This window comes from Bicyclus anynana, chromosome 17, assembly GCF_947172395.1.
Source record: "Bicyclus anynana chromosome 17, ilBicAnyn1.1, whole genome shotgun sequence".
Taxonomy (NCBI): Eukaryota; Metazoa; Arthropoda; class Insecta; order Lepidoptera; family Nymphalidae; genus Bicyclus; species Bicyclus anynana.
Genome location: NC_069099.1, coordinates 15,018,517 through 15,034,629, shown reverse-complemented (window position 1 = coordinate 15,034,629; position 16,113 = coordinate 15,018,517). Strand labels below are relative to the sequence as shown.

Sequence of the window (16,113 nt, the reverse complement as noted above, 5' to 3'; positions counted from 1 at the left end):
GCCACTGGCGTCAACCGTGTGCGGCGAGTCTATATAAAATGTATGAAAACTACAGGAAATATGCCGGTAGTGGCGTTTTGTGATTGTGGCCGGTGGCCCGTGTGTGGGAGCCCTAATAGGTAGTGGTAATTTAACTAATGAGTACTTACCTAATAATATATGGACCTCCTTGCTGTAACAACGTGATGGGATGCGTGTACGGCGCAGTCATGCTATGGAAGCTCAGGTTACCGCCCACGCCCGTGTTATTCAAGTGCCCATTGCCCATGATCACGCCATTGGACGTGTTCATGTTTGTGTTATTCGCGCTCATGTTCGTCGTGGTCATGTCTGGACTGCGGAACGCTTTGACTAAGTTCGTCTTCTCTTTTTGCCACACGAAGACATTGTGTACCATCGCACAGCCGCAGAAGATTATGCCGACTCCTATGAAGACTGACGTCACGATTGCTGGGGTTGAGTGGAACTGGATAAATGTGTAGAGGATTATACCTGGAATGAGAAAGATTATGTTAATTTAATGGGGTAATAGAACAGTTTTCTTAACTTTGGTTATTTAAAATTTTTATTTTTAGACATTAGAATCAACTTAAAAGAAAGGTAATTTGAATCCACGCAACCTTAATAATGAAAAATTATTTGTGAACTTAACTTATGTCTATCGATACTTGAAAATTGAGTTGCAACTTACCGACAAAGAATTTCTTTTCAAATTCAGTAGCGAATTCAGTAGCTTTTTTCTGGACCTACACAAGAATTACTTACCCGTTAAAAAAATAAGAATCACTTACCCGTTAAAAAGACTGGAATTGAGATAAAAAAGCCTCCTACGGCGCAAACTCTCGTGATCGCCGACTTTTGTAAGTATTTGTTAGATCTGGAATAGAGGACAAAACAGCTGTTATAATATTGATAACTAATTACACAGTAGGTATAGGTCTATAAGCTGAACATAATAACCCATTTTCAGGTGTTAACACGTAACCATAACAACCATAGCAACATTACACGCATTACAATCGCGTACGATTTTTTTTATACATTTTGCACAGACACATGTCATTATGGTTCAACTTAATTGCCGGGACCTATACATAGTTACACGCCCAAGTAGGTACCTATCTAAAACATGACTGACAGCATACTAGTATTTTTTATAATCCTATTGTACAGTAAGCTAATAAGGTAATGTCTAGAGTTAGCTACATTAACCAAACATTAACATACTGTTTTGGGCTTGCCGATGGTTGTTTTTGTTAGCTTATCTAATACAGGTAGGTAGGTATATAACTATATGCATAGTTAAGCAAAAGATTTATCTTACTAGTTACCTACTACACAAGTTAGTATATGACTTACTTAATTCTTAGAATACATAATATTAAGCTAATTCTTAGAATACATATTATTGACGTGCACCGCCTAAGTGCCTAACCTGAGGACTGACTATGAATCCGTATTTGAGATGCAGTTTTCCAATCAAAATATTTATTCCACCAAATTTGATTCGATTTTACAATAAATGCACTAAAATCGGCTTTCTGACTTAAAAACACGTATCCATTCAGGCTAGTTGGAACTTTTTTAATGGTCTTAAATTGTTTATTATCGTTATATTAGATTGAAAAAATATATAATATTTTTTTGAGACGTAATTACCCAAAAATTTTAATTTTTAAAATTTTTTTTTGACAATACGAGCTAAAACGCCTGTCAGCCATGATGGTCTATATTTCAACTGTTTCATGACATCACTTTTACAAATCTTACCTAAATAAATTAGTTTGACGTTTAGTAAGTACATCAAGTAACATTGTGACATTACAAAATGTGACAACGACGTAACGTTAAGTTTTATAAGAAATTCATAACTTTTATAAATTAATATCGATATGTTTCGGACCCATATTCCATTTACCTACTACACGAAATTAATATTGTTTTTATTAAATTTGATATGAGTTAACTACCCTGTTCAATGATTGAGAGTTACAAACCAAACATGCGGTACAACATTACTTTCTTTTGCGTTGGGTTTTATAAACTAATAGTAGACGCCGCCCGGTTTCACCCGCGTAGTTCCCGTTCCCGTAGGAATACGCAGATAATATATAGCTTATAGCCTTCCTTGATAAATGGGCTATCTAACACTGAAAGAATTTTTCAAATCGGACCAGTAGTTCCTGAGATTAGCGCGTTCAATCAAACAAGCAAACTCTTCAGCTTTTTATTATTAGTATAGATTTCAAATTTAACTTAACGGCTGGTACAACCGTTAACACACCATGTGCAATTGTCAACGGTTATACTAATTGCATGTTTTATTGGACACGCTTCGCTAAATGGACACGTGGGGACTAACCCTTTTACGCTTCGGTGTAGAAACCGAAAGGAGTGTGGATTTTCATCCTCCTCCTAACAAGTTAGCCCGCTTCCATCTCAGATTACATCATCACTTACAATCAGGTGAGATTTTAGTCAAGGGCTAACTTGTAAAGAATAAAGAAAAACATTTTGTGGTTTACGGTATATGGTCTCCATATTACCTAAGTAATTAGATTGAAGTCGAAAGTCCAAAGGAATGTTAGTGTGTTTGTCTCTTTGTACAATAGGCAGTAGGTAGGTAGGTATGTCTATGTCCATTGGATGTCCATCGACAGACATGATATCTCTAATGGGATTATTACCTAAAGTAGTTTTTATAGTAAGTAAATATTATATCTGTAACAACATGTTATTATCTAATCACACAGATGCAATAAACATGTATATCAAATTGCAGCTTTGAGTGAACTGTCAATAGATTATGATATAAGTGTCTATTACTTGCTTTCGCGCCTCATAGACAAGTAAACTGTTTTACTTGTCTATGAAATAGAATTTAGGATTTAAGAATTTTAACGTCAAGTTAACTAAGAAATTACTTGAGCAAAAGTAATTACTTGATTAAAATACGGCGGTTAGCCGCATGTTATAATTCGGATACTCCGACCAACTCTAGTCTATGTAATTCAGTTCTATCAGCTGACTAAGCCGGTTATTTTGCTCAATACAACAATTTCCAACTAAAAATAAAAATGAAAATTTTCCAACTAACTAAAAAGTATATACGTACGAAATAAGTATCTAATTTATATACCTATCAATAAAAACTAATGTACAATCAAGGCCGATGCAATAAACGTAATGCAAATGTCAACTTTGAGTAAACAGTCAATAGATTATGATTATAGTTCGTTTCATGTAGGATGGTGCAGGTGACAGTTCGTTTCACTCTTGAAAGTTTGCCGCGATTCACGATAATAGTGCGTAGAACGTCGTATAGGCGACTGTCACTGTACCCATGCTATCTGCAAAACACTGTATGTTATCTTTATTGCGTTGCCTTCGCGCCTCTTAGCCGACACGTTGTATTTCGGATACTCCGACCATTTTTTTAAATTTTAATTCTATTTATTCTATCAGCTGACTGAACGGCCTCCGTGGCGCAGTGGTATGCGCGGTGGATTTACAAGACGGAGGTCCTGGGTTCGATCCCCGGCTGGGCAGATTGAGATTTTCTTAATTTGTCCAGGTCTGGCTGGTGGGAGGCTTCGGCTGTGGCTAGTTACCACCTTACCGGCAAAGACGTAGCGCCAAGCGACTTAGCGTTCCGGTACGAAGTAGTGTAGAAACCGAAAGGAGTGTGGATTTTCATCTTCCTCCTAACAAGTTAGCCCGCTTTCATCTTAGACTGCATCATCACTTATCATCCGGTGAGATTGTAGTCAAGGGCTAACTTGTCAAGAATAAAAATTAGGTACAGACTAAGTAAACAAACACATATTGCTTATCTATAATAACATTACATATATCTAATCAGACAGATGCGTTATACATTAATTATAATGCAAATAACTATACTATGAATAGTGATTATGTTATCAGCATCTATCAGTTGCCTTCGCGCTTCCTAGCCGCCATGTTGTAATTCGGATACTCGGACTAACTTTTTGTAATTCAGTTCTATCAGCTGACTGAACCGGTTCCTTTGTAGATTCATACAACAAATTCCAAGTAACAGGTACGTATACACTGATCGTTTAGAAACATCCCAGCAACAATGTGGTTTTATTGTTGGACGCTTCTAATCTGACATAGTTTAGTTATTGTAATATTTACGCATATTTTGCTCTAATTGTACCTGCTATTTTCCAACTTCATCTGGCTAGGTCCACGGTAGAGTCCGCACCATGAAACAAGTCCCTTAGACGCGGCGCTAATGTCTCAATGGCGCTCATTGTAATTTGGTAATGGCGGCCATAATGTGTAAATTTTAGTAGTTGTAGTTTTAGCCGCGGGACTTCTTTCGTAGCACGGAGTCTACAATAATTTTGCATTCTCACCTAAGCAAGCTATTACCAAGAAATCTAATCAAATATCAGAAAGTATTTCTAATTTATCTTCAAAGATTTGAACCACAAATACTACATGCGCGGCAACAGAACTGATAATTTTGTTTGCACATCGTGTCTTTAATTGCGATGTCTAAAAGAAAGCTTGTAAAAAAATTAATCTTTAATGCTTAATTTGTTTACACGTCACTCGTATATTGGCATTTGGCACTATTCTAAACGACCAGGCTGTACACGTCCACAATGCACGAAACGAAGTAATCGTGAACATTCCTCTGTCGTGGGATTTTATTTTCGGTTGTTTGTGAGTGTTATGGCGGGCGAAATGGCGGCAAAAGTGGCCCGGCGCCACTGCGATACATGCTATGATCTTAGAATGTACGGAAATGAGAATTCATATAAATCTATAATATAATAGGTACCTACTACATACTCTATACAAATCATACAAATTTTGTTTTTTATAAATCCGCGGGTACCGTTAATTTTTTAACTGACTTCCAAAAAGGAGGAGGTTCTACGTTCGTGTTTTTTTTTTATGTATGTCCAGCGATAATTCCGTCATTTATTGACCGATTTTGAAAATTTTCAAAAATTGTAGAGAAGGCTAGTGAGTTTCTTAGTATTTCCATAAGGTATTTTAAACCATTACAACTTTATGAAGGTTTGGAGTTGGTCTGATGATGGAGCCGAAACACAGACGATGGAACTCAACGATTTACAGCAGTTACCTTTTGTTTGATTTCAAAACCTGGAAAACCTTTTCCAGGTTTTCAAACTGATCAGAAGGTAGCACATAGGTGAGATGTTATTTTATGCTTTTTAGTTTAGGTTAATTTTTGAGTTGGAAGTCGGTTGAATTTTTTTTATTAAAATTTTTATTCAGGATAAAAAGTAACATTTATTGTGCTCTATTCTATTCTATCTATTTCGTCCAAAACGCTACCACTGTCAGGCAGTTAATCGATCAGAAACTTCAAATTGGTATTCAAGTTAAACGTGTAAAAAGAAAAAAATATTTGCTAAAATTGGAAGCATTTGACACTATACCTATAGATAAATATTGGTCAATAGTAAAATAAACATTTAAAAAAAAGGTTACGCACCTGTGATTTATTGCATATCTAAAGTACTTATGCCACTAGTGTGAATTCTAAAATAAACAAACGTTGCATTAGTGTAAATGTCTCATTCGAAACGTGAGACGTTTATTGGTCAATCCAACATCATTCACGATCTGGCAATTTATTCATGGATAGCGCGAACGTTTGATAGCTTCCTCAGACCAATTACCTTAGGACCTGCCTCGACGTTACCTCTATGTCAAAAGTATATGATCACGATCTAACGTGTTTATAAAACTGTTTTTATAGAATCGATGTTTCATTGTTGTAATCGTTTTCGTCGTGTAAAGAGATCCCTATAAAAATGTCGGTTTGTGTAGTTGCATGGCACTTGCATGAACAACTTCTAGTTTACTATAAGATGACGTTACATTTCATTTGTAAGTATTTCTACCTTAATTATATTATCAAATTTCTAATAAAAATAATATCTAATCTAATCGATTCTTCTGAGGGAACAGCAAAACATCGAATAAGTAATCGAGTAATCTGTGGATAGTCTAAGCGATGTGTTTGTTAGTCTGTGTAAAAATTACATGTGTGTGTAATGCGAATCATATGTAATACTAGCGGACTTAGCCCGCGACTTTGTCCGCGTAAAATTTAGTTTTTCACATATCCCACGGGACCCATGGATTTTTCCGGGATGAAAAGTAACCTATGTGTTAATCCAGAGTAAAATCGATTTCTATTCCAAATTTCAGCTAAATCGGTTTAAAATCATCTACGCAATCAAAAATCATCAATATAAACCTGTGTCTAAGCTCCATATCCTTATCCCCTTTAATAAGGTCCTTAAATAGATAATGATGATGATTCAATTTGTACCAAGTTGAACGTGAAAGGGCGAATATAATAATTACATTTACACGCAAATCGACGTGCACATCGGTTCACACGAATATAATTACCTGTATTACATTTTGACCAGTCATAATATATACTCTACTATATGTATGTATATTCAAACGAAACTGAACTTTAAATATAAGAGCGTTAAAAATTTAAATAAAACGGTTTCGTTACAATTTACATATTGTTAATGGCTAGGGCTGTCGATCATGTTAAGTAGTAAGTTTTTTAAGTAGTAGTAAGTTTAAGTAGTAAGTTAGAGTACTGCAAACAACTTTCTACATAATATAATTTGTATATGACAAGATAAGGAGCACATGTTTCGTCGGAATATTTACATGCCAATGGAGCTGCTATTATCCACTAATCTATTAACTTCAAAAGCTATGAGTTACCTAAAATGTTTCCTTTTGTAGGAGGACAATCAAACAGTGACAGTGGTAAGCTACAGACATCATCATCATTATTAACAACCCATATTCGGCTCATTACTGTACACGAATCTCCTCTCAGAATGAGAGGGGTTAGGCCTTGTCCACCACGCTGGCCAAATGCGGATTGGCAGACTTTACACACGTAGAGAATTAAGGAAATTCTCTGGTATGCAGATTTCCTCACAATATTTTTCCTTCACGTGATATTTAATTTCATTTAATGCGCATAGCTGAAAAGTTAGAGGTGCATGCCTCGAACCGGATTCAAACCTATGAACTCCAAATAGAAGACAGAGGTCATATCCACTGGGCTATCAGATCACGTCGCTTATCAAAGACAAACATCATAGCTTAATAATACCTACACAATATTATAACCACCACAGGAGTAATATCGCACCCAAATTCATGTACATAATTGTCTGTCATTTTCCGAGAACTAGCTTAGATTTGGTATAATATAACTTATACTAAACTTGAAGTTTTTGCCCGTATTTTACACTTTTACACTACACAAAAAGGTATTTTTACGGAGCTCTTTAGCCGTCGAACACGATTACAACTACGAAACATCGATTCTATAAAGACAATTTTTATAATCGCATTAAATCGTTGATCATATATTTTTGATATAAAAGTAAAGTCTAGCGAGGCAGGTCCTTATTATATAGTCTGAGATAGCCACAGAACACATTTCTTTGACATAAACAAAAATATTCCTGTGTACCTATTTTTTTGCGGTCTACTAAAAACGATTGATGATATTGAATTATTGAAGAGCAATTTTATTTACCAATTCCATTATTTAATACAACAAATCGTTGACATCCCTAAGTCTTAAGGTAGTAGCAATTTTCGAAGGAATTCTACCTGCAATGTTCACAAGGCTATAGTGATGTTGTAATTTTACAAAGGTATTAAGGTACAAAGTACTTTTACTCATTTCATTATAATTATTTAGACTTTATTTTAATACGAATAGAGGTCATAATGCATTGGAAATTACGATAATTAAACTAAAGGGCTCATGATATGGCTATGGGAATTGGAAAGCGATTATCAATCTTGAATTATTTAATGATAAGGTTTAAAATGCTATAGAACTTTTTAATTATTATCACGTTATTAAAGTTTTATGCCTACATTTAAACTGTTTACAGCAAAGTTAGTACAAACTTTGAATGACTTTTATAAAGATTGAGTAAATTTTCTTTCTTTCTACTACAATAATCTATCGCCCCTTTCGAATAAAATATAAAAAAGTTAAAAAAGGCACTTTTAAAAATATGTGTCACAAAGCATAAAGAAAGGCTAACCCGACATCCCAATCGCCTCGCTAACTCACTGGTGGTAGCGCCGCGAATCAAGCGCCTGAAGCAAGCTGACGTGCTCGATGAGTAGTTGATGGCAGAGCTCTGACTCTCCTGTCAGAAACCGTCCCTAAGTCACAGAACTTACCTGCTTATAGTCTCACGACTGATCGCAGATATCAAGGAAAAAACCTTCATCGATCTCCTATTAAAAAGTGGATACGACAGTCAGCGACCAAAAAACGTCCCCACTCAATGAGTGCCAAACACAACTTCTTGGCACTCATTTCAAGTAGTCGCATTTGCAAATTCAACCTTAAACTTAAATGGTTGAATTTGTTCTGAATTTGGAATTTTATTGAATATTGGGCTATATTTAAATGTCTTTATGTATAATTTTCTTTACCAATAATTTTAAAACTGTTAAAATTTCCCAGTTTTTAAGAGAATTTTTTTACATGATAGTGCGTTCTTTTATCATAAAAGGTCAATGGTTACCTACTTCAAAAGTGTAATTTGTACTATAATAAATAACTATGAGTATAATTTGTTACCTACTTAATTATGTACCTACTTAATAAAGTAAATAACAAGTATGTAATTTATTCGTCACTTGATAAAAATTTAGCGGTGAAAAGTTCCTAAATTCAATATTTCATCAAATAGGGTTAAAATCATCAAATATATCGTTTACGTTACTGCGAAGTTACGAAATACTACATATCTATCTATAATTTATGGTATTACAATATGTCAAAGAAGGTCTCATGTCGTTTGTAGGTCTTCGTTATCTGTGGTAGTCGGCGATTAGCCTATTTAACCGGTGGAAAGTAAAACTTAACGGCTTAATTCTATTATGAATCTACTAGGCCAGCCCTTTAACATTTTTAATATCAACACATGCCTACACATATTTTATTTATTTTAAACTATCAGACACCCCGCGGTTTCACCTGCGTAGTTGCCATTCCCGTGGGGATTTGATTCACTCAAATACTGGGATAAAATATAGCTTATGCTCATCAGGAATAATGTAGGATTCCAATGGTGAAAGAATCAGTCCAGTAATTTCAGGACCAATTCAACACAATACTTAAATGTTTTTAAATAAATGTAGTATATGCTCCTAATCCCTGGAGAGAAAAGACATTGGACTTGTATTGCACTCAAATTCACCAATAAAATTGTCTGTTGTTTTTTGAGGGGAACGAAGTAAACTCACACATCAAAAATATTTAACACCTATAAATCCTATGTCCTTACACTACACACAACTATAAATTTAAATCGTAATGCACAATGTAATTTTAACACAGTGAAACATCGATTCTATAAACGCAGTCGTGATCATAAACTTTTGACAGAGGGGTATAGCAATGATGTTAAATACTGTTAGATGTGTTACTAAGTTAGTAAAGAGGAAATTTTCACATCTCAAAGTTAGTTGTGGTCAACAACGAACGTTATTTAAACAAATAATACCTAAATATCGTCTACCATGTCGAGTTTTGTGTTCAGGAAGTGTAAAAACTATAAATACATAAATAAATAATGGAATTAAAGACAAAATTGTGCATGTGTGTAGAGTTTTGTAGCCTTTTACTTGGATCACTTTTTGCGATGATTTTGTAGGGATCGGTTACGTCCCTTGGGATATAGTCTAACGAGGCAGGTCCTATGGTAATTGGTCTGAGGCAGTAAGCACTTAAAATTATGTTGATGATAATTTTCGTAACCTGAAAACCAAGGGTTTCAAACAAGACTAAGAGAAACAGTTTTTATTTTTGTTTTCAAGACTCGAGTGGGTGTTGCGTGTTGACCTCTCTAGAATTCTAGCATGCCGCACCACCCACTACAACCAGTTTGTGGGGTCAAAATTCGGATACCTATCTGTGACTAATCGACGGAAACGGCATGGCGGAATTAATAATTTATTTATTTTGATTTATAGTTTTGATAATTAATTAAACAGGAGCCCAACAAGTTAAAATTAAAAAATAACAGTTAATATTATCTTGGCTATAGTAAGGAATTTCTTTATTCTAACAGTAATTTACAAAGAGGAAATGTATTTTAAGTTTGTTTGTAGCTTTAATCTTCACTAATATGAGAGTAATTTTTTTTTTTTTTTGTAGCGAATAGGCTCTGGAATTATACTGTACCTGATTCAAATATTTATTTCATAAATTTTTTTTAATCATTACAAGTTAGCCCTTGACTACAATCTCACCTGATGGTAAGTGATGATGCAGTCTAAGATGGAAGCGGGCTAACTTGTTAGAAGGGGGCCGAAGCCTCCCACCAGCCAGACCTGGACCAGGGTGGTAACTAGCCACGGCCGAAGCCTCCCAATCTGCCCAGGTGGGGATCGACCAGGACTTTTTTAACGGTCCTCTACAGAGTGTAGGAGAGATAATATAGAGCTTTGACCACCACGCTGTTCCAATGCGTACATGTGGTTCACATTCGTCTATAATTATGTGGTTTAAATCCATCGAGTCGATTACCGTACCATACTCGCACATACTGGTTCTATAGCTAAGTTAGAAGAATGACAAGAGTAATAGGTTGATCACGTGACCTATCGTTAACGAATGCCATCCCCATATTTTTTTTTAATTTTCGAATTAAATTAATTAATAGAAAGAGAATTGATGTGTAACTTGGTTAGGCCTTCAGAACATCAACGATATGGCATAGTTTGTGGACCATCAAGTTAGTGAAATACGCATCTTCTAGGCAAGCGTGCTTTAAGAGTGTGCAATATGTAATTTGGTGGTTACAAATGGTTCTGGATCTCAGATTCTCGAAATGTTAGGAGCCTGATATTTGGGTAAATGATATTTCAAAGTGTTAGCTTCGTTATGACTATACAAAATACACAATTTGTAAAACTTTTCTCGATAGTTTATTTTTTTGAAAAATACATGTTTTGCTCACATTTTGCTTTCAATCTCAGGAAAAGCAAGCAATTTTGACCTCATTATTGCTTTCCAGGCATCATTTTCGTTAGGAGTAAACCTGTTTACTACTTATATGTACACAGGGTGCTGGGGAGTATTTCCCATAACTCTGAGATTATATTCTTTACCGAAAAAAAGTTAAAAAATATATATTTGTTATGCAGTTTGGCTCGTGGACTCGTCAACCTTTGAAGTTTAAAATCCTCCCCGAGCACTCTATATAAATAATCGACAAATACGAGTGAATATACAAACTTAACCCCTCGTATGCTTTAGGGATTAAAAGTGATACGACACGTGTAGTATTCATACCTAACCTAATATGATATTTGAGCCGCAGGAATTCCGCCTTGAAGTCTTACAACAGCATCGCATTACCGCCGACCGCGCATTTCCGTACCCATACGCGCTTACCAACTTAAGGGCCATCAAGTGTCTATTGCAACTTAATAACCATTCTGCTGATCGATTGATCTACTACTACTGATCGACTGATCGATTGATCTACTACTACTGATCGACTGATCGATTGATCTATTACTACTGATCAACTGATCGATTGATCTACTACTACTGATCGACTGATCGATTGATCTACTACTACTGATACTACTGAGTGGCAGTTTTATACTGTAACTATCGCGTTAACGTAAACGCGAAAAGAAATTATATGTATATCATGTGTCTCAAACGGTGAAGGAAAACATCGTAAATTGTATGAAATAAATAATATAATAGGTTTGTTTGTATCGATGATAAAAGCACATAACAGAGTGCATACTGTTTATAATATTAGAGAATACATAATACATAGTACATAACAAGTACCTTCATTCATTCATTATCAACCCATATTCGGCTCACTGCTGAGCTCGAGTCTCCACTCAGAATGAGAGGGGTTAGGCCAAGAATCCACCATGCTGGCCTAATGCGGGTTGGCAGATTTCACACACGCAAAGAATTAAGAAAACTCTCTGGTATGCAGGTTTCCTCACGATGTTTTTCCTTCACCGTTTGAGACACGTGATATAATTTTCTTAAAATGCACACAACTGAAAAGTTGGAGGTGCATGCCACGGCCCGGATTCGAACCCACAGCCTCCGGAATCGCAGGCAGAGGTCATATCCACCGGGCTATCACGGTTCTTACAACAAGTACCTTACCTTTTTCAAATTCTATCTCAAAGAAAGCACCTTAAGTCATCTTCTTCAATTCCTATAGTGGGGAGTCGACCAACACCGCGCTTTCCGGTACGGGGTCGCCATTCCAGCACCTTGGGACCCCCAACGTCTATCAGCTCTTCGAACTATGTGGCCTGCCTGCCTTGCCCCATTGTGGGAATCTTAATAATAATTAACAAGGCTGTACCTAATGTAGTCAAGAGCGATCGCTAAAAAAGCAAGGAATAAAGAAAAATGAGAAGGATTTTCCTTTTCTATTTTCTTTTAAATATGCATTATGTTTTTCTAAATAGCTCTGTAACCTAAAACAGCGTTATGATTAGGTTACACCGAGTCAGAGCGGAACGGTTATACAATGAAAACTCGACACGGTTCGTCTATAAACAACTAATGTGCAGAACTGAGATTAAGTTACTTGAAGTTAAAACGGTACTACTGTTACGTAATGTTTACGTATACGTATTTATTTCCTAAATACGTAATTATTGTATACTAGCGGACGCTCGCGACTTCGTCCGCCCTAAGACCTCTTTAATCCAGCCATTACAGTAATATCGCTGTAAAAATGGAGTAACTACTCCCGTTTTCCGTTGGCTCGCGACCACAATGCCTTACTTCATGTCCCTCTTGAGAATTTTCTCTCTTCCTCGTCTCATATTTTTCTCTAATCTCTCTTCTCATTGCCCTTCTTATAATTTGTACGTATATATTTGTGCGTATCTTCTACACTACTCAGCAAACGCGTACAATAAAAACCCTGCTCCAAACTTATATTAATACTAGCTGAAGCCGCGCGGTTTCACACGCGTGGTTCCCGTCCCCGTAGGAATACGGGGACAATAAATATATAACGTAAAGTCAGTCTTCCTCGATCAATGGGCTATCTAACACTGAAAGAATTTTTCAAATCGGACCAGTAGTTCCTGAGATTAGCGCGTTCAAACAAACAAACTCTTCAGCTTTGTATTAAAATAAAGATACACGCGAAAATCTCTGAAAAATCGGTTTATAGTTAGTTTATTTATAAGTTACGCAATTGAACAAAATTGCAGACAATAGAGTAGATATAGGTACCTTAGAATTTACTACTTTTTATCTCGGAATCCATGATTCTCGTGGATTTAGTGAAAAACTAAAATTCAGACAGACGAAGTCGCGAGTAGTTTTTAAAAGAAATAATAATCAAAGTAAGCCTGTACTACTGTGCCTGTAATCTCAGGCGTGTACGGAATAAATTAGGCTTGTAGCGATGACTTTTACTATAAGTAATCCTATTACATAGTTTTAACAAATTACCCACGTGGTAAAATTGTAAGTTCAACGACACACATTGTTTAATGAGTCCATTCATTATAAAAAGTGGGAGATGAATGCTTAAAACATTAGCATCGAGTTGATTTGATAAACTCAAGTGCTCGTCCAAACTGTCGATTTGAATGCGTCAAGTATTAAACAATTTTTATATTATCTTGGGAACTTACTTAATGGATGTCTTTTCATTCTAATAAGTAATACCTCCCTACGTATATTCAATTAGTTTATCTATACTAATATTATAAAGCTGCAGAGTTTGTTTGTTTGTTTGATTGAAGGCGCTAATCTCAGGAAGTACTGGTCCGATTTGATAAATTCTTTGTGTTAGATAGCCCATTTATCGAGGAAGGCTTTTTTATATTTTATCGCTGTATTGTAGTAGATTATAATATCAGGGCCTCTAGCGATGTTACATGTATTTTTTTTCTACAAAGAATTTTTTTACACGTTGTAGAGTCAACATCTTCTGAGGTTGCTCCGGTTTCGGGGTGAAACGTACGTAGAGATTATTTTGTCGGACCTGGGTGACGTTTTCGCATAGGTTCGTCGGCTTTTCGCGGATGATAGCAAAATAAATAATTTTTTATTTGTTAATGATAAACTTTCGCAAAGTAACGCCTGCTTCTATCCAATATTTAACAATATTATAAGAAATGACGTATCTATCATGACATCCCTATAGAATTCTTTACCTTTTTTTTTGAAGCGTTATCGTTTATAAAGAAAAAAGTGAATCGACATAAGTAACATGGTTAAAACGTATACATTTAAGTATACATTTTAAACCTAAAAAGTGTATAGTATATCAGTATACTGATACCTATACACTTTATCTTTTAAAGTCTGATATATAAGGTGAGAACTCAGTGGATATGACCTCCGCCTCCGTTTTCGGAGGTTGTGGGTTCGAATCCGGTTCGAATTCAAAAAATTGGAGATGCATTCTCCAATTTTTTGAATTTTAAGAAATTAAATATTACTCAAACGGTAAAGGAAAAACATCGTGAGGAAACCTGCATACCAGAGAATTTTTCTTAATTCTCTGCGTGTGTGAAGTCTGCCAATCCGCATTGTGCCAGCGTGGTGGACTATTGGCCTAACCGTTGCCTAACCCCACTCATTCTGAGAGGAGACTCGAGCTCAGCAGTGAGCCGAATATGGGTTGACAACGAATATAAGGTAAACGTTTCGCTCATTTATTTTATGGTTTTCCGTCGAGTACATGACATATCACCTATAAATTATAGTAACAATAACCAAGTAGGTAGTGGACACATGAGAATACCTAAATCAGTGTGCCTAGTTGGAATTTTCAATATTTTCATACTGTTACTATCGCGTTGACGTAAACGCGAATTTATATGGAATTGATACAGTTGTGCAGTAGTGCCACTAGATGGCGCTGTTTCAATTCCTTAGAAATGCGCGTTTACGTTAACGCGATGGTAACAATATCAAACTGCCACTAGGTAGGCCCTCAGTTTAGCAAAATAAGCACGAAAACTGTCGGTAAGTATTTAGTCTAGCACTAGTATATCTTAGTAACAGTTGGTATATTTTCCTAAAAACTTAATTGAAATAAAACCCAATAAACGCAATCCCTTCGTCTGACCAATGGCTAGAGTTCAAAACAGGTTCTAGTAAAAAGCAAGGAGCGTAGTATTAAACCTTGGACAAGGCCGCGAACGAAAATTCCAACCATTTCCGACGGACGGCTCTCGACGGATTCGTAGAAGAATTTCACTGGAATGAAGCTTCTAATTCTATCATTTCGAATAGTATACATTTTTTAAAAAATTAAGATATTAAATGCCACTCTGTCTGACATTATTGGTCTGAGGTGAATATAAGTCGGAAATGTTGGTAGCTAACAAAAAGGATAAAAATCTACAAAAAAGAGGCTTTGGCTTTAAAAACATTTTCCACCTGGTACACACGGCTGAATAGGCTGTATGGTTTTCGACCTTTGCCTGTTGAATTTGAAAAACAACAATTTTATGGTAGGATATTTATTTTCTAATAATAATAATAAAATTTGTCGTCTACCACAAACTACATATAGAACATCTAAGAGTCCTCGTAGAAACAGGCAAAAAAGGTAAAATAATCTTTTTACGAGAACTCTAGAAGAATATACCTACCTGCCCAATGATGTTAAATACTGTTGTTAAATGATGTTAGATGTGTTACTAGGTCATGAAAAATGAGGCGCTCAAAAGAGGAAATATCCACATCTCTAATGTTAGACAACGAACGTTACAAATAATACCTAAATATCGTCTACAATGTTGAGTTGTGTGTTCAGGAAGTGTAAAAACTACCTATATATATATACATACATATACATAAATATATAATGGAATTAAAGACAAAATGATGCATCTGTGCGCTCAGTTTTGTAGCCTATTACTCGGATCAATTTCTGTGGTGATTTTGTAGGGATTACGTACCGATCTATAATATAAAATTATCATTGTATCTACCTATATTTATTTTACTCAACACCCTTTCAACATTTCAATATGGCTCACTATTCTGTG

At 35.6% G+C, this 16,113-nt stretch overlaps 1 protein-coding gene across 1 annotated transcript in view; it reads right to left on the bottom strand.

The window, feature by feature from the left end:
- Nucleotides 1-16,113, bottom strand: part of LOC112049436 (uncharacterized) — a 47,136-nt gene that overhangs the window by 7,327 nt on the left and 23,696 nt on the right. The window contains exons 2-3 of the mRNA XM_024087311.2: nucleotides 792-877; nucleotides 150-492 (exon numbers count right to left, since the gene is read on the bottom strand). Of these exons, the coding sequence (XP_023943079.1) occupies nucleotides 150-492; nucleotides 792-877 (429 nt within the window). The remainder of the gene's footprint in view (nucleotides 1-149; nucleotides 493-791; nucleotides 878-16,113) is intronic.